The following is a 20,551-nucleotide window of genomic DNA, read 5'->3' as shown; positions in this document are numbered from 1 at the left end:
ATCTTACATGAAATTACAGAAGACTTTTGAGGAGGAGTTTTGGTTATCGAAACTATTTAATTGACAGTTACCTTAAGAAACAAGACTTTGTATTGTTTCAACTGTTGCAGTATCTTGCAGTTTAACAATAATTCAACCAACACCATTGTAGCTTTATCATTGACTTCTAGTCTTTCAGCTTCTCCAAATATATCCTTAAGAGCTCCTGTAACACCTTCACTGCTATTCATTTTATTCTGAAATAAGCAACAAATACAATGCTTTGCAGCTTCCGGCTCCGAACAACCATTGAGGAGTAGCCCTGAACAGTTAGGACAAGTATGGACCTACTAATCAAGCTTGATACAACTTTTAATTGTGATTTAATTTTTGATACAGGAAAAGAATTTGACCAGATTTTAAGTGGTCCATTTTTGGCTCCTCATACTTATAAGTACAACTATCATAATCAACCCAGACTTTGGACCCACAACTAATTCATCCATCAATGGATCTCTCTGAAAATTTTGGCAAAGGTCCATTCCAGCTAAACCCAACTGAGTTATTTGCAAATCTGCAATTTGACCCCTATAGTCTATTTTCTGGCCCTGTTTTTCGCCAAATCAAAAAGATTGTTTAAAATACCCTTAGGAACATTCGTGCAAAGTTTTGGTTACTATCTGTCCAGAAGTTTCAGAAGAGAAGATGTTTGAAAAAATCAACTGATGACGAATGGCAGACAAATAGTGATGGCAATAGCTCACATGGACCTTTCAGCAAGGTGAGCTAAAAAGGAAACAAATCAAACCTTAACATAGCGATAAAATATTTCCAGCCTTTCCTCCGTAGTTTTCTCTAAATCATCTGTAAATGCCATTTGTTTGGCTGCATTACTTAATTCCTCCATCCTCTTTTTAACAGCATCCTCACTAAAGTCTTCACCCCAATCATCATCTCCCTCATCTTCGTTCTATATCAGAAATATATATATATAAAAAAAATAGATCAAGACTCCATGTGAATGTAAAACCTTGAACAAGTGCTGTAACTAGTCTGTTTGAATTTGTTCAATCCTTGAAAAAATAGTTTAAGAGCCTTTATCAGCATGTTCACAATACGCCAAATAAATCAGCAAAACATCAAGTTACACCATTAGTTGTACAGGAGGTTGATATTGGACAGATTAAATTCAAACTTAATCTGTGACTTCTCATAGTAAGACTAAATACAATATATAAAATCAATAAGTGAAAGCATTACAAAAAAAAGTGTGGAAAACTGTAAATTCATTGAAACTTTCTAAGTCAAAGGGCCATAACTTCCCTAAAAATCATTCAACCGTAACCAAAGTCTAACTTAATCTGTAACTTCTCATAGTAAGACTACATACCAAATTTAAAATCAATTGGTGAAAGCATTACAAAAAAAATGTGAAAAACTGTTAATTCATTGAAATTTTCTAAGTCCAAGGGCCATAACTTCCGTAAAAATCATTCAACTGTAACCAAAGTCGAACTTAATCTGTAACTCTTCATAATAAGGCATCATACCAAAAACAAACTTATTTGGTAAAAGCATAAGAAAAAACAAGTGCGGAAAATGCGGACAGACGCCGGCATTTCCATGTACCCTTGCGACACATGGCAGGGACAATTAATTGTTTTCACAGAGATGTGTTTCGCCTGTCACACGTTATTCAATATTTTATAGTGACTGCAAGGGCAAATGCACAAAACAGGTATGAAATTGCAATGTAGCGATGCTAATGTACTAAATACCACTGACCTAGCATGAGTAATTTGTTAACTGATCTAATCAGAAAACACAAAAACCTTAAGAAAAAGATTCTCTAGGTCAATATACCTTGTCTACGGGGCATGTGTACAAAACAGATATGTCACTGCGTTGTAGTGATACTAATGCAACTGCATACCAAATATGATTGACATAGTGTAATTTATTTACATTAAACTGACCTAGTCAGAAAACTTAACATTATAGTCAATAACAGTAAATAGATCATGAATGCCAGGCATATGTATGAAACTGATACAGAATTGTGATACACCACTTTGGCCCCCTTTATCTGTTAAATATTTATAATAAAAATTTCATAAGGAACAATTTAAAACAAGAATTGTTAGAGCTGCATTAGCTGCCAAATTAGTTTAGTTCTATTTCTACTGAATTTTGCTGATTCAATGAAACAAGTTTGTAGTAATGCAATTTAATCAGTAAATGCCGATAATATCTACAGAATGTTGTGAAAACGTTTTTTTTTTATATTGAAGACAGCAAAATTAATTAAATTATTAAGTTCTTTATTAAGGTATTCTATTTCATGTTTTCTAATATGCCAGTGGGGTTTAATACTTTTCACTAAGTTCAAGATTTAAGAATCCAACCTAACATTATTGTTTATGTGCATGCAGCCAGAAACATTACATCAACATTTCATGACATTTGGTTCACTACAACTAAAGCTATCACCAAAAACGAAAAAACCAGCATAACATTACCACAATATTGGATCGTATAAAAATAACGTGTGGGTTACGAATTTCCTATATTAAAGTTATGAATATACTACAGATAGCATATACTGATGAAAAATTGGCTTATAAAAAAGGAGGAAAATCAAATTTTAGGAGGAAAACATTGAAGGTATCTGAGCATTTCTTCTCAAGATCGTGACTGTGGGGGGATTTGCATAATCAGATACAGCATTGTGATATGGTGATGCTTATGCAACTGCATACCAAATATGACTGATCTAGCATAAGTGATACATGTTTAACTAATGTAATCAGGAAACTTAACAAGAAATTTTAAATTTCAAAGTTAGTACTTAGTAGACTGTGACTGCAGGCCATATACATGAAACCCATACGGAATAGTGATGTATTGATGTTAATCCAACTACATAACTAATACGATTGTCTTTGCACAATTTGTTCGTATTAAACTGACCTAACAGCATGCCCACCAGTTTCTACAGGGATTAAGATTAATGATTGCACAGTTGCTAATGCAACCAAAATTTTCAGTGGGCGAATTATTTCTCTCATTCCTGTCGCCCAGGTGGCAACTAAAGGGAAATAGGTAAGTTTGTATACAGATTGCAGTGAATTTTCCCTTATGCAATTTAAACAAATACCTTTCTCGTTAGAGATCAGTGCTTTAGACTCCCATTAGAAGATAAAATCTGATGACAGTCGAATGTTTTTAACGGGAAGCAAATTATTGGCTCTTTTATTTACTGCGGATGTAGTAAGAAAAGTCAGTGGAACAGCCAATCGGGATCAATTAAGTGACTTCTGTTTCAGGTCTGATGCTTTGTTTTCAGTTTTTGATTTCTCATACAACATGAATTTTTCCTGGTTTTCAATTTTTAGTCATAATAAAACATTGAAATAAATAAATTTTAACGTAGTTGTAAACCAAATTAAAACTTGTGTTTAAATCCCTATTGTTTAAATTGTTTACGGTGGGGGCATGCTCCTATTCTGGAGTTATATACATGCAAGTACAAGTAGACAGTGTGGCAGTACCATAAGGGGGTTGAGGAGCCTAACCCTAATAGAAGAAAGTCAATGGAAGAGAAATTGGAATACTATTTAACAATATAATAAACAGAGGAAGTGTCCCTACAATCCTGAATGGGAAATATATTACCATTGGTTAAGGGACACAGAAGATGGGATGATTTGCAATGTGTGCAGGGAACACTGTTCAGATCACAAGGGAAATTCGTTTGTGATAGGTTGTAATAAGTACAAACTAAAAAATGTATGTAAACATTAAAAATAAAAAAACCACGAAAACTCCATGGTATACAAAAAATCAAAAACTGAAAAGTCATTGATTGATTGATTGCTGGGGTTTGATGCCCGAGCAGCAATATTTAAGCTATATTCAGGCGATGAACATGAAAGGGATGATAAAATGAACATAAAATGATGATGATGAAATGAAAAAAGAGATGGGACACAAGGATAATTGCGTCAATAACTTTTGATTGCCAGAAGACAAAAGGGAAGAATGGGAAATTTAGCCTTCTGTGGCAGAGCGCAAAGGTTCCTACTCACATCGAAAACCACAGCAGGGTTCTTTAACGTGTGAAGAATGTGGCATCTTTTCTAACACGGTGCACCACTATGGTTTGCGGTCAGGTTTTCCTTATTATAGCCTGACAACCCCAGGATGTAACACGCCAGGGGTACTCCAAGAAACAGGAAATGTGGTGTTTCAGGACCTGCAGCGCCGGAGTTATAAATGTCTCTTTTATTGGAGTCAAAACAGTAGAGCGTGCAAATGCTGAGAACATTAATGATGGTGTCATGTACATTTTGAAAAAAATAGTCTTAATGTGGAGTATGCTGATATTATTGCCAAGGTTGTTGCTCTTTGTTGTGATGGTGCTAGTGTTATGACTGGTTCCAAATCTGGTGTTGGTGCTCTTTTTAGAAATGACCAACCATGTATGTTGACAGTGCATTGTTTAGCACACAGACTTAAACTATCACTTAAAGACAGTGCTAAATCTGTCAAATCATACGAAGAGGCTGTGTCAACCCTTGCTATGGGCCTGTATTACTTTTATCACAATAGCTCTCTTAATAGAGCAATGCTTACTAGAAGTTTTGATGCTACTATCAAGTCAGACCTGGATGATGAAAAATTTTGAATTTGATGCCATTTTTATTCATCAAACTGCATAGTAATGAACAAGAAACAACACCACCACATTGGAGGAAACTAAAACATACATATTAATCTACGTGTATTTTATCACAAAAATGGGGTCCCCAAATTTTGTGTTGAGGTCCTGATTTCATATACCTGACCTTTAAATTTGGGGGTGCAGAAATCATGTTCAGGATACAAAATATCGATTTGTTTTTATAATTTAATCAGACTAATATTTCACTTTGGCTTTTGAAATTGTACATGAAAAACAAACTGCAGTACACAAATTGGTATACTGCCTAATCAGAAAACTTAACATAAAATCTTAATGTAGACACTGACAAACAACATCTTTGTCTCATTTTTCAAGAAACTAAGTGTCTATAGACAATATGAACAGCACCATACAATTTATACAACCACAAATTTATATAAACAAAACCTCAAGGTAGTAAAGCAATAATCTCTAATTCAACAACATATTTTAAATACACCATCTCTGGTCATCCCCAAATACTTTTGTAGTCTTGTAAAAAAAAGACATATTTTAAAACTTGTAAGTACCTCAATTTCTGGTGGGGCATCAATTACCCCACCACTAGCTCTTTGGGCAGCCATTTGTTCCTGCGCATTAGCTTCCGGACTTGCCCGATCATCATTTTCTTTATCTTTCTTCTTGCTTTTTTTCTTTGAAACTTTTGTTGGAGTTGCTGCTGGATCCTACAATAAAAATAATTACCTCAAAATTGAACAGTACACACAAAAGAAATAAGATCAATCAATCAATCAATAATGTAATTCCTCCTTTAAAGTAAACTTGAGATTATAATCTTTAGTAATCTTATAAAATTGTTTTCACACATTAATAGATTAATACCTGCAAATTAATTTTTCACGCATATTCATTCAAATTTCTAAAAACTGTCCATGGAATATAGGTCAGTTTCACTGACCACAAAGGTCGACCATAAACAGTTAGGGCACATACATACACTTTATTCAAGCTTGATACATACCTGAAAATTGAGTTGCACAACTGCAGGAATTTAATTTCAGGAATTTTCTTGGGTTATTTATCGACTTTACCAAGCATACATATTCCCTACTTGTGGAGCTCAGGATACAGCCATATTTTATCCTGTTTTTGCAGAGTTACCTCCCATAAGTGCAGGTATAATTTCGAAGTCTCTCTAATCGATGTTCGAATCGGGTGCAGAAAAAAGAGGTAACTCGAATGAAAATGGAATCCCCAGCAGACAAACACAACAGTGTTTCTAAAATTTACAGGGTGTTTCATTTGTATCCCGGGTAAAGAAAATTTATTGCAGGGTCAGTAGAATGAGAAATTCCCTTTTGTCTTTCGAGATTTTCTGAAGTATCGTCCATATTGGATGGAAAACCTTGTGTGTTCCGAATAGACACCTGCTCCAAAGGGAGATAAATGTTGACAAAATGTTGGTCCGCAAGTCGGGAATAGCAAATTTAAGCAAGTGGAATAATTTCTAATAGCAAAATTGAATCTCTGCTTGCATTTAGCAAGTATTATTCCTTAAATTTGATCACTGAACTGATTTTTCAGAGCCAACCAAATAAGCAGAAATTGCCAAATTATACAGTAAAAATAGCTGTTGTAACATTTAATTCCTGATTTGAAAAAGTGGAATTCCGCTATAAATCAGAAGAAAATTAGGTCCAGAGTTGCGATTTAACATTGGATAAAGCATAGGTCATGGAAATAGAATGAATGTGGTCAATGAACTCCAGAGGTCTGACAAACCAAATGGACAGTTAAGACCAACTAAATTTATAAAAAAAAATGGGTCAGTAGGTCGGGATTTTCATTTTATTTAAATTACTTATTTTTACCAATATTTTTACAAGATCTTGTATCAATTAAGAATAATTCTTGTAACTTCAGGTACACCAACACAGCAGAAATACCAACCAAGAGTAAAAACCACCAGGTATAGTCTAAAATTTTTCAGATATACAGCCCCAATGATTTGGAATAGTCTTCCAGATGAACTAAGAAAGCAGACAAATGTAAGTCAGTTCAAGACCCTCATTGATACATGGAAAGATCCCATTTGTGCCATGTAGTATCTGTAAATTATAGGGCTGAATGTCTATATGCATTATCCTTGTTTTCTTATGTTTTGTTCAGCTTTTGCACAGTTGCTTTTTTTGCTGAATGCCTTTGTTTTTTTCTTTTCACGCTGTTTAAGTTTCATCTGCTTTATGTGTGTAATATTATAGTGCTTTATATGTTTTACCCTACGTCTTGTGTACTTGAATGTTTTTATGTTTGTATAAGTCAGCATGCCTATGTCTTTTAAACATGTATGATGCTTGTAAGCTTATATGTAGTCAGTAAAAAAGCCCCTGAGAGCTTATGTTATTTGTTACATGTACTCATTAACCTGGCTTTAAATAAAAATTACTGAAGTTACTTACATACATTTGCGAAACAACTTCAAAAACATTAATCACCCGGACTTTGTGGAAACCAAAAATTGACTACTATCTGTAAAATGTCGGGTTGTATAATTGTACTTTTTGTTGTTTGTAAACTTGAAAATAAGTCAGTCAGGAGTCCAGGCACGAGTCGGTCAGGTAACAGGAAACAGAGGTGTAATTTTATTTGGCCTAAATTGGAAAGATCACTGCATATTACCCCATTCTTAAATTTGATAATCACCAGTTCAAGGCCTTTTGAGGCTTTGGCAATTATCGTGCCTTTTTTCATATCTAAGAGGAATATCAATCTTCAAATAAAGTTTCAAAATCCATTGAACAGTGTAACGGTTGTGCATCAGAACACTTTAACTTTAAAAAGTAATTTAATCAAAGGTTGTTAGATATCAGACATGTTATTTACACTTTACATCATTCTCATATTGTTACCTTTGAACATTGGCTTAAACAACACATCTCTGAACTATTTATATGTACCAGTGTACCAGTCAGTGTTCTAGGATTTTTGAAAAATTTAAGTTTCCATAAGAAAACTCCAAATGAAGATTAACTTTCCCACAATTAACGTCTGCATTCAGAACTTACTAAACAACTTTCCTTCCCCAAAAATTGCACTTGCCCCTGGAGTTGTTAAAGTGGAATCCTAGAACACTTTATCATTCTAATCATCATTAAGTATAATATATCAACTATGGAGAAAATGTACCATATCTGGAGGATTCTTCAAAATAAATGGTGTTAACTTGTGCCTCATGTCAACCATTCCATTATAACCACAGGCAATGCACCTCTGTCCAATAGTTTGTTTCTTCTGAGAGACTGCCTACAAAACAAACAAGAGGCTCCAAGGAGCCTGAATCGCTCACCACATGGAATAAGATGAACTTTTTTTTACTCTGGGCCAGTCTGTAAATTCAAGGAGCCCAGCTCAGCTGAGTATAATTGAAAGTTTTTGTTTGTATTTTCATAAAATTTTAGTAAATTTGGTTTCCATTCTATTGAAAACCATTACTTCCAAAGATCGCCAACAGGACATTCACCTGGGTTAAAAATACTTTAACCTTTGTAAAAAAAAAAAAAAAAAAAAAAAAACAATAAGGGATACACAGGTAAGCATGTGTCTTGTTTTCATTTCATTTCATCTATTTCTTGATAAGTTTTCAAATAAATAATAAACATATTTGAGCCACATTATGTCACAATAGGTAAATTTCAAAAGGATCCTTGCATTATATTCGAACTTTTTTCTTTTACTGCTTGAGTCCATCGGTCTTCCTTACCATTGAAAAACCACTTTCACTTTGCAATCTGATTTGTTATGAAAGAGGCAACCCTTACAGCACATGAACGGATTGAGGTCACAAGAAGTCACATGAATACAGATTTATCTAGGTCGATTATTTGTCATGCAAGACAATAAATATATAGACACCTATTTCATGTATTTAATGCATTTTATTTGTGGATATCAAAGTCTCTACTGATACCCCTGCTTTCAATCACGATATCAGGAACATAAAATAAGTCCTCATTAAATATAAAGTTGTTGTTGAATTTTTCTGAAAATAAATCCCACCATATGGCATATCTACAGAAAGAATGAGTTAATATTTCAAGCCGCTTTGATGAGTATTTACTGAGAATAATTAAACCTTTAAACCATTACAAATATTAAGTAAAAAAATAAACAAATTCCTCTGTAAACTGGAAATTGTTGTCAATTTTTTCTGAAATGGAGCCCACCATAAAAAAGAATGTGTTAAAATTTCAAGAAGCTGTGGTGAGCAGTTGCTCAGAAAAGTGGGAGGAAAATTTCAACTTGTAAAACATAAAGTAAACAAGAAGTTCCCTTCACAGGGTTCTCACTAGGAATTTTACATAGTGAGTCCGACCCTTTTTCTTATTTAAAACCAGTTCGAGCGCTACATTAATTACTTTAGTGCGTACATAGTTCTACATATATGTATGTACAATCATACAAAACCATACCTCACTACAATTATGCATGTCATCTATATTAACTTGTGAAGCATCTTTTTCTTTTACTTGAAAGCAAACTTATTCTGTTTGCTGGCTTCATGACATAACTCAATACATAATGTGTATTTAGTTCCATGTAACTACATTTATATACTAACATACCTGCCAACTCTTGAAAATCCCCATGGAGGTTTTTATGCAGGACAATGTATGAACCAATATTTTCAAGACATATCTTGCAAATTGCATGGGTTTTTACTGTATGAATGTATGAGATAATCACTACAGCATTATTGCGCCTTTTTCAGTTGAGCAACAAGTGCATGCACTGAAGTTTGTAAGCCCCTTTTTTGTGTTGGATCCCTCCAAACCTAATTTAAATTCCTAAGTTTTATCAAATTCAACAAAAAAAAAAAGAAAAAAAGAAATGAGAAAATTTACATTTACATTCAAATTCATTTCTACTACATGTATTTGAGAATACATTGAGCAAAATTTCCTTCTTCCCATTGATGTCAGTATAAGGGGGTTGGGATTCAAGTTTTGAAATTGAAGAGTTACAGTTCAGCAAGTTTGTATATATCAATAAAAGGATTAAGTGACAGTGTAATGCTGTATACATTGTAGTTTCCTCAGAATAGAATAGATGGAAAACTTGGGCAACTCTTACTTTTAATTAAATGCATACCATGAGATGCAGTGTATGAGGAAATGTAACAAACATTCAAGCAAGTTGATACTGAATTTCCAAAATCATCCCAATTTTATAGGAATAGTATTTCTTTTATTAATAGCAAACAAAACTTATGGGAAAAATAATGCACTGTTGAAATTACAGGAAATGCGAAGACTGCAGGGGAGGTAACTCATTTTGTATAGGTCTCACTAACCACTTCTGGGTCAAATGGCCACCCCCCTATGTAGTACCAAAAACACACTGAACCTAGACATATGCATTGTAAGTACATTATTTGTGTATATTATGATTAAAAGTAGTCAAAATAAAGCTGAGAATGTGTACTTTAAAATCATATATGTAATTAACTACAAAAGTGTATGAATATTGTTTACAAGTGTGAGTAATTTGCCTCCATGCTGTCAGTTAGCAGAACAGGTAAAAATGTGGATTTTCAGTATTATTTATTCAAGAAAATTTTGTGAAGAATTTCTACAATCATTGTACCATTAGCATAATGATTTTGGAAGCCTTATTTTCCAAGCTTTCAACAGTATGCAACTTTAAGATGTCATTTGTCCTGGGAATTCACAGTGAGACTTTGAAAATTACTTTTTTAACATTTTAACATGTCAAGTAATGGAAACGTTAGAAGTGGTTAGTGAGACCATAAACAGTGATAATTTTAAAATTTGTTTACACATCTAATATCTGTTAAAATGACAGTATTTTCAAATTAATTGTGGAATAGAAATTAGTCTTTAGAAAATGATTGGATGTTCACAAAATAGTGGTATATTCAATCAGGATTCACTTTCCAATTGTCAATGATTGTTCCTTGGAGATTATTTACTTATCACAAAATATACCCTTACCTGTTTAGACAACAATTAACACCTTTTGTCAGATTTATGACTCTTCTTATCAAAGAAATGAGATTGAAATTATTTGTCACAATTTTTTATAATATACTTCGTAACTTAACTTTGAATGGTAAAAAAAATCATATGATGAACATCACGAGTAATTAAACTTCCATTTGTCCAGGTTGTCAAAAAAAGAGATTTTTTTCATGATTTTTAGGATAGTTTTAATGATTTTTAAATAAATTACTGATTTTAAGATACAGCTGATATTGTGAAGACGCGTCCTTGTGGACGCACAATGTTTGAACTAGGTGCGTCCAGCAATTTTTTCTTGCGTCCAGGACACGTGTATGCGCCTTAACAAGAACCCTGCCTTCAGAAAAAATGTGTTCAAATTTTAAGCAACTGTAATGAGTAGTTGCTCAGAAAAATGCAATGAAAATTTCAACTTTCAAAATATGTCAAAAATAAACAAAGACCTCAGTAAACAGGATGTTGTCAAATTTTTCAAAAAATAAATCCTACCATATGACATACCTGCAGGAAGAATGTGTAAAAATTTCAAGCCGCTGTGATGAGCAGTTGCTCAGAAAAATGTGACTAAAATTTCAACCTTAGTAAAAAATGTACAAAGTCCTCGATAAACAGGGATTTTTCTGAAAATGAATCTCACCATATGGCATACCTACAGGAAGAGAGTGTTAAAATTTCAAGCTGCCGTGATGAGTTGCTGCTGAGAAAACTGACAGAAAAAAGTGTTACGGCAACACAGACAAGGGTCAAGTCAGAGGGAGTAGCTTGATACAATTCTGAACAGTTAAGAGAACCCTTTCAAGCATAGTACAGCTCTAAATTTGGATTGCAATTTAATTTTTGACACAGTATAAGATTTTGACCAGAATTTGAAGTGTTCCCTTTTCAGCCCCAAATTTCTAAACATTTCTAGTCAAACCTAGCATTACTTAAGTGGTATGGAGCCTTGTTGTACAATTTAAAAGAGATCTATACAATACTACCTAATTTATTGTCTAAACATTGGGAAAATGATTGTTTATGACCCTTTAATCTTTCATGGTCAAGTTGTTAAATAACTATTATAGCCTTATTCTTTTAAATATATCGGACTCAGTGTTCTAGCTAGGATTTGAAAATAGAGGGGTGCAGGGAAAAGGAATATTATTTCCTATAACTATTGCAATCGTAATTTTTTGAAAATGTCCTGTATTGTTGAAGATATTAAAAATTTATAACATATTGAAATTATAAGTGAGGTAATTGACATTTTGAATAAACAAACATGTGCAACATGCAATTGTTTACATCTGTGGTTCTACAAAACTTAGACCTGTTAACTTGAAAATATTTGTGAAAATTAATTGTGCAATATAAATTAATAATTAACCAATGACGGGCTGTCCATAAAACGGTTACAGATCCAATTGGGATTCATTTTCTACTTGTCAATCATCATCAATAGAACCTGATCAACTGATTAATCAGTGATAATTACCTGAGGTTTACCTGAGGGCTAATTACCACAGGATGTAGTTAATGAAGGTGACACTTTTTAATTGGCTTGGGGTAATTTATTACCAAGAGTGTAAACTTAAAAGGTCATTCAGATAATTGTAAATGGGCACTAAGGGGGTACTCAATAGGGGAGAGGGGTGCAAAGTCCCTCCATTTCGCTTTAACTAGGACAATGTGACTTGTGTATAACAATGAAAGTTTTGAGCAGACTTTTCAAAGAATCTGATAAACATTAAGTTTTTTTTTATACATGTACTAATCTATGAGTCAACATACCAAAGTAGTTTCTGGGTTGTGGCATTCAGGACACAAAACGAACTTCTTTATAAAAACATCTAACAGCTGTTGAAGTTTAGGTGCATCATGTGATCCATTAACAATGAATCGGTCATTTTTTAAGTCAACCTGAGTCTGAGCACCCAGTTCACATCCAAAAAATTTGGTAGGATCTGAAAATATAAATTACATATACAGTCTAACTTTGCTCGCTCAAAACTCCGATGGCTCTAAGTAGTTTCCATCTAACATACTTTTTGATTGAGTATGAAAATGTTCTGAGGTTGGCTTGATGCAAGCACCAAGAAAAAATTAAATGAAAATAAATTATTGTCAGATGAACCCAAACTCTGAATAGTTTTCAAAAGCAAGCATAGAATTTTTAATGTCTACAAATCAACATAACCTTCTAAAAGTAAATAAAAAAGATACAATAAAATGAACCAAAAGCGAAAACCCATAGGGAGTAAATGATTTCTGATAATTAAGTCAAACTCGAACAGGCAATGAAAAAAAATCTGAAAAATTTCAAATTTCAATTTCTCAAACTCCTGATTACTGTAACACATTTGAATGGTCCCTTGGAGTTTGAGCTATAGAAGTTTGGCTGTATATACAGCTTATTTGGCAAGGGAAAAAGGGATGTCAAAATTCTTGTTCAGAAAATATTTCCTATAATTAGACCCATGAAATGTATAGACTCGTGTCACGGTCATATATTTGTCAGAACAAAAACATCTTCATTAGGCATAAACGTTTAGTTTAAATAATATTGGTGAAATGGTTTTTGAGTTCCAGATTACTCAAAGTACATGTAGGTTGTGTCTATGACATAGTGACAAAAATTGTTACAGTTGAAAATGTAGGGAAAACATTGCCAAATGTCTCTCTAATACAAGGTGAAGATCTACGTGTATATAAACACAGTGCCAAGTTTGAATAATGAATGTATCCAATACTATTTGAGCAACCAGTGCTACAAAATGTACTACCTTATTCTTCCGTGTATTCTGCACACTTTTTGCAACTTTTTCTTTGTTCCAGTAGGGGGTGCGCAGTTAAACCAAAGCAACGAGTTTCTAGATTTTTTTCTATAGACATTTCAGGAATTAGAAATAGGTTGTCAAAATAAGACAACATCAAGCGATTTTGTAGTTTTGAGAACAGTTTTATTTGAAATAAATAACAATTTACTGCCATTTAAGAGTTGTTTTATCCATCAATGCTGTTTTTTTGCATTTCATAGTTTGTACAAAAAAACCACGATTAGCTTCTTATTTTTCTCTCAAATTATTATCTCTTCACCTGTGTGCAATGGAGCTTCAAATACACAATACTGGGAGTGCCAGTATGTCCTCGACCACATTGTCATTTAATTATCAAATAACAAAAGGTCGATTTCAAAGGTGATAACAATTGTAACTAATCCTTTAATCTGCTTGATGAAATTTTTTAAGATGTCAAATCTCAATACACAAGCTTGGCAAATTTAAAATATCTTTTTTTTGTAAAAGGTCAGATTTGATGACATTGTTTTAGTGAAACATCTGATTTGAATACGAACAGGAAATGTAAACATATTAGCTGATTCATTGAATGGATCCAATACACCGCAGTATTTTAATAAATAAATGGCTTGCATATGTGGAGAAACATAAAAAATAATTTTATCTAAAAAATTAATGACAAAAGGATACAAATTTCACGGAATAATTTCATCTCTTCTGCTGGTGATATTTCTTCACTTCCCAATGTGCATTGTACATGGAAACAAAGTTTTTCGTGAATCTCCCTTGCCAAGAAGGGGATGCATGGTTTACATGATTGCATGGATAATATGGAAGAATACGGTAGTTTTCACACTTCATGCCAGTGTACTACTAGTTAAACTAGCCAGATCTTGCAGTAGAATATGAGAACAAATAACTTACAAGTTGGTGGTCTTGATAAAGCCTTAGCAACTTCAGGCATGTTAACAATGACAGTTTTAATTCCATTCCCTTTCCCTTCAACCTGAAATCATAGTTTAGATTTATCTAATCAGACTATTTATATAGTTATATATGACTAGATTATTAGATTTAAAGAAATATGCTTAAGTACAACTAGATGCATAGATGATACATTGTAATACCTAAAATTTTGAAAAAATAATTCATTTACAGTAAGTTGAAATAGACCAGTTCCAATTTCAATACAAATCTAGGTAGGCTACTGAGAAGTTTAAATAGCCCACTAGGTAGAAGCCTTACATATACCAATTACTACAGAACACCTGTGTGATCTTCTGACACTGTCTTTTAAGTTAGAATACAGAAGCTGTCCATTATTATGACCTTAACCTCTATATTAGACCAACCACCAGTGTGTTAGGGTAGCATGTACTCTACATTTAAGGGATTTATTTGTTTTGTTCAACACAAATGGATGAGTAACAATATGAATAAAACCAGGCAATAAGGTTAGCAAAACCTTAACGTTTTATGGCCATTTTTGCTCAAGCACCATTACAGTCTAGATTGTTTTCCCATTAACTCAACCTAAAATGTTTTTGAAAAATTAATTTCCTTACCTACCTACCCTATTTTTTCTTGCTGGTAGCAGGAAACAATACTATTATTTTTTTGGCCTAACAAAAGAATTACTTTTGCAAGGCCAAAACACAAGTTAGTTGTTGAATTGAAATTACAGTTGGGTGCTGCAATAAAAACTTTTCTTTGTTTTTCTGCATTACTACATCATTTATGCAGAGGTATAGTACTCTATACAGGGCAAAAGAAAGTAAATGTTGCACAACAAACCTAAACATGTATACTCACCTTAGCTATGATCCTAGGCATCTTATAACGGTAGAACGGATCAGTGATGTCGCTGTTGATGTTGATACTAGCCATGATGATATCAAATCTTTTATACTATGTTTTCCACTCCCCGTATAATACAAATGACAACAAAATCTTTGGAAATTCATAAAACTCAATAAATGACTTATAGTCCGATCGTATTCTTGATGATCAAGTTTTCTCGAATGCCAAGGCAATGGCCCTGAAAAGATTGTTAAGACATGTACATATTAGTCATGAAAATTAGCATGTAATCTAAAACTTTTTAGGGGTGTTTTTTCCAGGGGTAAAAGAAACATTCTGAAAGTCTATGGAATTATGAAGTACTCTTTCCTGCAGAATAAAATGCTTTGCAGGATACGTAACAATTTTGGAGATATATGTGTAGACATTAGTCGAATTCACCTCAGCCTGTTTGCAGTTTTTTTAGATTAATTTTTTTATTACTTAAAAGTTCCCTTAACAAACTTGCCATTTTATTTATGTCGTTCTGTACTACAACTCTCAAACAATTATTTCTCGTTCTTACCTCAGAGATTGAAAAAATTCCATATTGATTTTTTCTATGAGAATTTTGCACTGAACGTATTGTTTATCTGCCATCTTGTGTCTATGGATATTTTAAGATGTTCCCTATTACCTTACAATTGAAGAGTTGAAATACCATGATTTCTTGAAGAAATAACATTAAAAACAGCAAAAAAAAAACAAAACAAAAAAAAAAAACCCCATAAAAATGGGCATTAACTCCAACATGACTTAAAAGATTGAAATGTAAATTAAGCCACAGATAGATCTAACCATGCTAAACACTTTTACCCTTATCCTGTATGTCAGGACTTGGCTTAACCTAAAGGTTTTGGAGATATATGCAAATAACTATTGACTAACCCTTATGTTCTATTTTTAGTAAGGAAGGCCATATTTTGGACGGATCAAAAATCTATACACAACTTTTGTGAAAGATACCCTAAGGAACATCTGTAAGAAGTTTCATATAGTTCTGCTCAGAACAATGACAACGACGAATGCCAAGTGATGGCAATACATGTAGCTCAACTAAAAAAGTCAGGAACAATTTTGATTGGTAACAATGCTTGAAATCATACATTATTCTCAATAACATCCTACTTCCTGGAAGGTATGGTTTAATGCACATCAATTTATTTGTTGTAAAGCAATCAAATTTCCTAAGCAGATTGGGTCCTTGATATTGTCATCTTCTGGTAGATATTGCCCCCTCCTCTTTTTCAATACATGTTATAAGTGAATTAGGAAACTAAATGGCTTCCTTGCCAATAAAAAACTGTGATGTTAATCATATTTCATTCCCATTATTATTTTTTTGGATAAAAATGAAAATTTCAACTTTTCCAACATGTATGCAAATACAATAAAAATTATCTAATTTCAGAATGATAAAATACAAATTTTTATCTTTTACAATTGACATTTTCCATAAAAGCCCCAAATACATTGTATATGTATCAACTGTAACTTTATAATATTTTCCCTACTAAACATTTGATTTTTACTGACACCTACATGTAATCCTAATAAAAAAATTAATAATAATTATTTTTTTTTGTGTCAATATAGCTCAACTGAAATTCCCTTAAATTTTAATCTGATTTTTATTTACAAAATTAATACCACTTTTCCTCTTATGGCGCATGCAAGAATAGAACACCAGAAACTTCGCATTTTACATATTCTTTTAACACTGGAATAAATTTATAATTTAAAGAGTCCTTTTAATGTAGAAATAGAAAATACATGTACACCTGGACCATAGAAATACCCAAAAATATTCCAGAATACACAAAAATACCTAATGAAATACATTTGAACCTTCAAATTGATTGAAATATGTTTTATTTGTAGAAAAATAATATTTTTTGAAAGTTTTTTTTTCTGACCTTTTTTTTTCGACTAACATCCACAGTGATTGGGATTAAAATTTTGCCAATGGGACTAAGGCCCCCTTGCCCATCAATTCAATGGGCCATTCTAAAATAAACATGGGACAATATTTGAAATAGCGGCTAAGGCCAGCTATACATAGATATTGAAGATCAAATGTACATTTGTAGCATAAACAAACTTTAATTCCCCGGTCTTCAAACCTCCGTGAAAACTTAACGATCAAACATTCACCTGCAGCTAATAAAAACATTGTTAAAAGACACGTTCATGCCCTTTTTTACTGCCACATTTAGTGGACAACACTCCAATGTATTACAATGTATTTTCATCAATGATGAAAACTTAATGCACGCACATTACACGACACATTAGTCACTCAATGTGCCATTCTAAGAGGAAACGTGACTATGGCACATGGCGCACTGTAATCCCAATCACAGCGTCCATAATTCATCAATGTGACCAGTAATGCAATGCTTACTATGCATGATAATTGATTTGTTTTCTTTGATATATGTTGACTTAGTTCACAATTCTGTATCAATAAATGGTAGTTTTCAAGATAATGTAAATAAATAAAAGTGTAAGGCTGGCCACGCACTGCATTATCCTTTGATGTTAGGGTAAGGTCTACAATGTTCGATCAAACGAATCCGGATGTGTGGCTATAATTATGGTGGTAATTTCAGTGATTGATTTTATTGCTATTCATAATTATCTCCTTTTGATAACTAATTGTTGGAAAATATTTGTTTATACAAAGATTTGTGGCTAGTTTTTGTAAGAATTATAATTTACTCACAGCAAATACTATCTAAATGTAGAATAAACACTATACTAAAGATCAAACATGGATAAGATATTCGGAAAAACATTTAAAAAAATACGAAAATTTATAAAAAAAAAGCTTAACTAAATTTTGATATGATTTCCTGAACAATTAACATTCTTCATCAATTGTAACGTATGTTATTTCAACATTGTTACATTTTTATTATTATGTAACGGTTGACTGGTCACAAGGGTGAACACACTTTGTTCTTACATATTAAAGAGGATACAAAATATTAATACAATGGTTGAAATAACTTATATTATACAATCAATACAAACCTAGAAAATAGAATACAGCCGTGAATATGTTCACATGAATGAACAAGGATACATTTAATCCATGTCTAAACTCACCATTTTTTAATATTTTTAAAAGTTTCTGTTTAAAATATCATGTCTCAATAGAAAATTTATACTTTCTACAATAATCATGACTACTCTATAATGTTTTTGGGTGTTTCCATGTGAACATGCATTTCAATTTATATCAAACCTTGCTACTGTATTTTCCAGACTGTAAGTCAATGTGGAGTACAAGTCGAATTGCCTAATTTTGACCAAAATATAAAACATAATGTCTTTCCAGTTAACGAATCTTCTAGAGTTTTTTATTATCTATTTTTATAAATTTTGACAGTTTCAAAGTTTTTATTAACACTCGTATTCATTCATAAAGGATAGTGGTACTGATCAATAATCGGTCGCCAGTTTGCCTGTTTGAGCGAGTTATTGTTGATTGCAGTTTACTCAAAATTTTGAAATAGAGCAATCAAAAGTGAACTGAACAAATCTAATGAAATGCATTGTAGATATACATTTTTCTTGAAAAATCCTTATATAAGTTGAAGTGGATGATATATCGAAGCTGACACTAAACTGAAAAAAAAAAACATCGACTTGTAGTCTGGAAAGTACAGTATTACTGCCATCCTTTCTCATGTAAGCTGATTGAGTTAATTTGTACAAAAAACGTAAAAGATATGTTATTTTTTTTATAGTACCCCTAAAGAAAACCCTTTCAGACACTTGTGTGGTTAATCATTGAAAGACAGGCCTTTCATCACGAGGCAGTACCAGGTACTTTTACCCGTCTACACTTCTGAAAGGTACCTCCAGAATTTTAAAATTTCATACATTTTCATTAAACAAAATAATGAAAAGTACCTCCTACAAAACCAAAGATACCAGCACTGCAAAAAAAATAATGAAACCCTGATAAGGTTGTGTATGGAAACAATTCAATGGTCGTGGAAAACATTTATAAAATATCCCTGAATTAAATTTGATATTTTTTTTCTGGTGTAAAGTATTTCAGACTGGATACTATTGGATGTTACAAGATTATGTCCTTCCTTGTTCCCTGTGTTAGTTCCTCGTCCACAAGAAAATTCTTGAAGTAATATTCAATTATAATTCTCAAAAACGTGAAATATCCCAACTTCCCTGCAGCATTTGTTCAGTGCCATATGTCAATTACGAAATTGAGCCACCCACGTGTTATATTATATGACGTTGTATGGCGCAAGTATCACCATGAAGAAAAAGTAGAAATAATTTCTAATACGGAAATAAAAACGCGATTAAAAATTAATTGTTCGAAACTTACTGTCTGGACGCAAAAACTTCATACGACTAATGATTGCTGAATAAGTGAAAAGCTGGCGATTTGCCTGGGATATTCAACTCCCAATTACGTCGGTCAATAACTGTGCTGAGAATCTCTTTAAACAAGCCAGAACCTGCAAAACAGAAAGGATGAGGTAAAAGCACCTGCAGTTAAATATGGCAAGTTTCCATTCGAAGACAAAACTGAGAAAATTAGGTATCTAAAAAAATTGCCAGACGATCGACCTTCAACGAATTCTGGTGCGCCGTTAGTGTGTAACCCGGATGTATCTGATGTCATGTGTTGTCTGGTAACCTCATATCAACTCGGCACAGTGAGCTAAGTGGTAATGGGGATTATGTAACGAATACCAGTTGCAAACGCAGAGATAAAGGAATGATTTTAAAAGCTACGAAGAATTTCATTTCCAAATTAAAGGACTCCATCTGATCCATGGTTGACGGCACAAACAATCATATTTTATACAAAATACACTTGCCTTATGCAATACACAAAAAGTCACTAAATTTTGTAATGATGATAAGAACATATTTGCTATGAAAACTAGAACCATATTCTGGCTAGAGTTACACACAAAAAGTAACAAAGATGTCCATGATCAATCCCTTTTCGAATAACACTAAAACAATAAAGCAGAAAAAGATAGCACTTTCCGTATATCCGTTACACCCATCATTTTGTGCGTTATAAAGCCAGGATATCATGGCTTCTAGCAGACAATTTGATATAAACCACTAAAATCCCCCAAAAATCTTAACACATCGTTAGCCAATCAATTGCACGATATGAATGACACTGACCCACAGGCACTTGAGACCAGGATTTTATTACCTATAAAATATCATTAAAT

General features: G+C 32.8%; 1 protein-coding gene across 2 annotated transcripts in view; it reads right to left on the bottom strand.

Annotated features, from left to right (window-relative positions):
• The window catches only part of LOC148623478 (eukaryotic translation initiation factor 5-like), a 32,599-nt gene extending 12,627 nt beyond the window's left edge, over positions 1-19,972 (bottom strand). The window contains exons 1-9 of one of the 2 annotated variants that reach the window (XM_088565306.1): positions 19,926-19,972; positions 19,681-19,813; positions 15,291-15,516; positions 14,403-14,484; positions 12,472-12,644; positions 7,850-7,966; positions 5,233-5,388; positions 788-949; positions 72-236 (exon numbers count right to left, since the gene is read on the bottom strand). In XM_088565306.1, coding sequence (XP_088421432.1) covers positions 72-236; positions 788-949; positions 5,233-5,388; positions 7,850-7,966; positions 12,472-12,644; positions 14,403-14,484; positions 15,291-15,365 — 930 coding nt within the window. In that variant the 5' untranslated portion in view covers positions 15,366-15,516; positions 19,681-19,813; positions 19,926-19,972. Of the gene's footprint in view, positions 1-71; positions 237-787; positions 950-5,232; positions 5,389-7,849; positions 7,967-12,471; positions 12,645-14,402; positions 14,485-15,290; positions 15,517-19,411; positions 19,579-19,680; positions 19,814-19,925 lie in introns of those variants that run through there. The other variant, XM_088565307.1, reaches the window with a different exon arrangement.
• Positions 19,973-20,551: the final 579 nt, after the last annotated feature.

The sequence above is a fragment of the Perna viridis genome, chromosome 2 (genome assembly GCF_037379345.1).
Source record: "Perna viridis isolate PV_CMFRI_1.1 ecotype Kerala chromosome 2, ASM3737934v1, whole genome shotgun sequence".
In the NCBI taxonomy this organism is placed as follows: domain Eukaryota; kingdom Metazoa; phylum Mollusca; class Bivalvia; order Mytilida; family Mytilidae; genus Perna; species Perna viridis.
The sequence above is the reverse complement of the archived record's forward strand: the minus strand, read 5'-3'. Positions and strand labels throughout refer to the sequence as shown.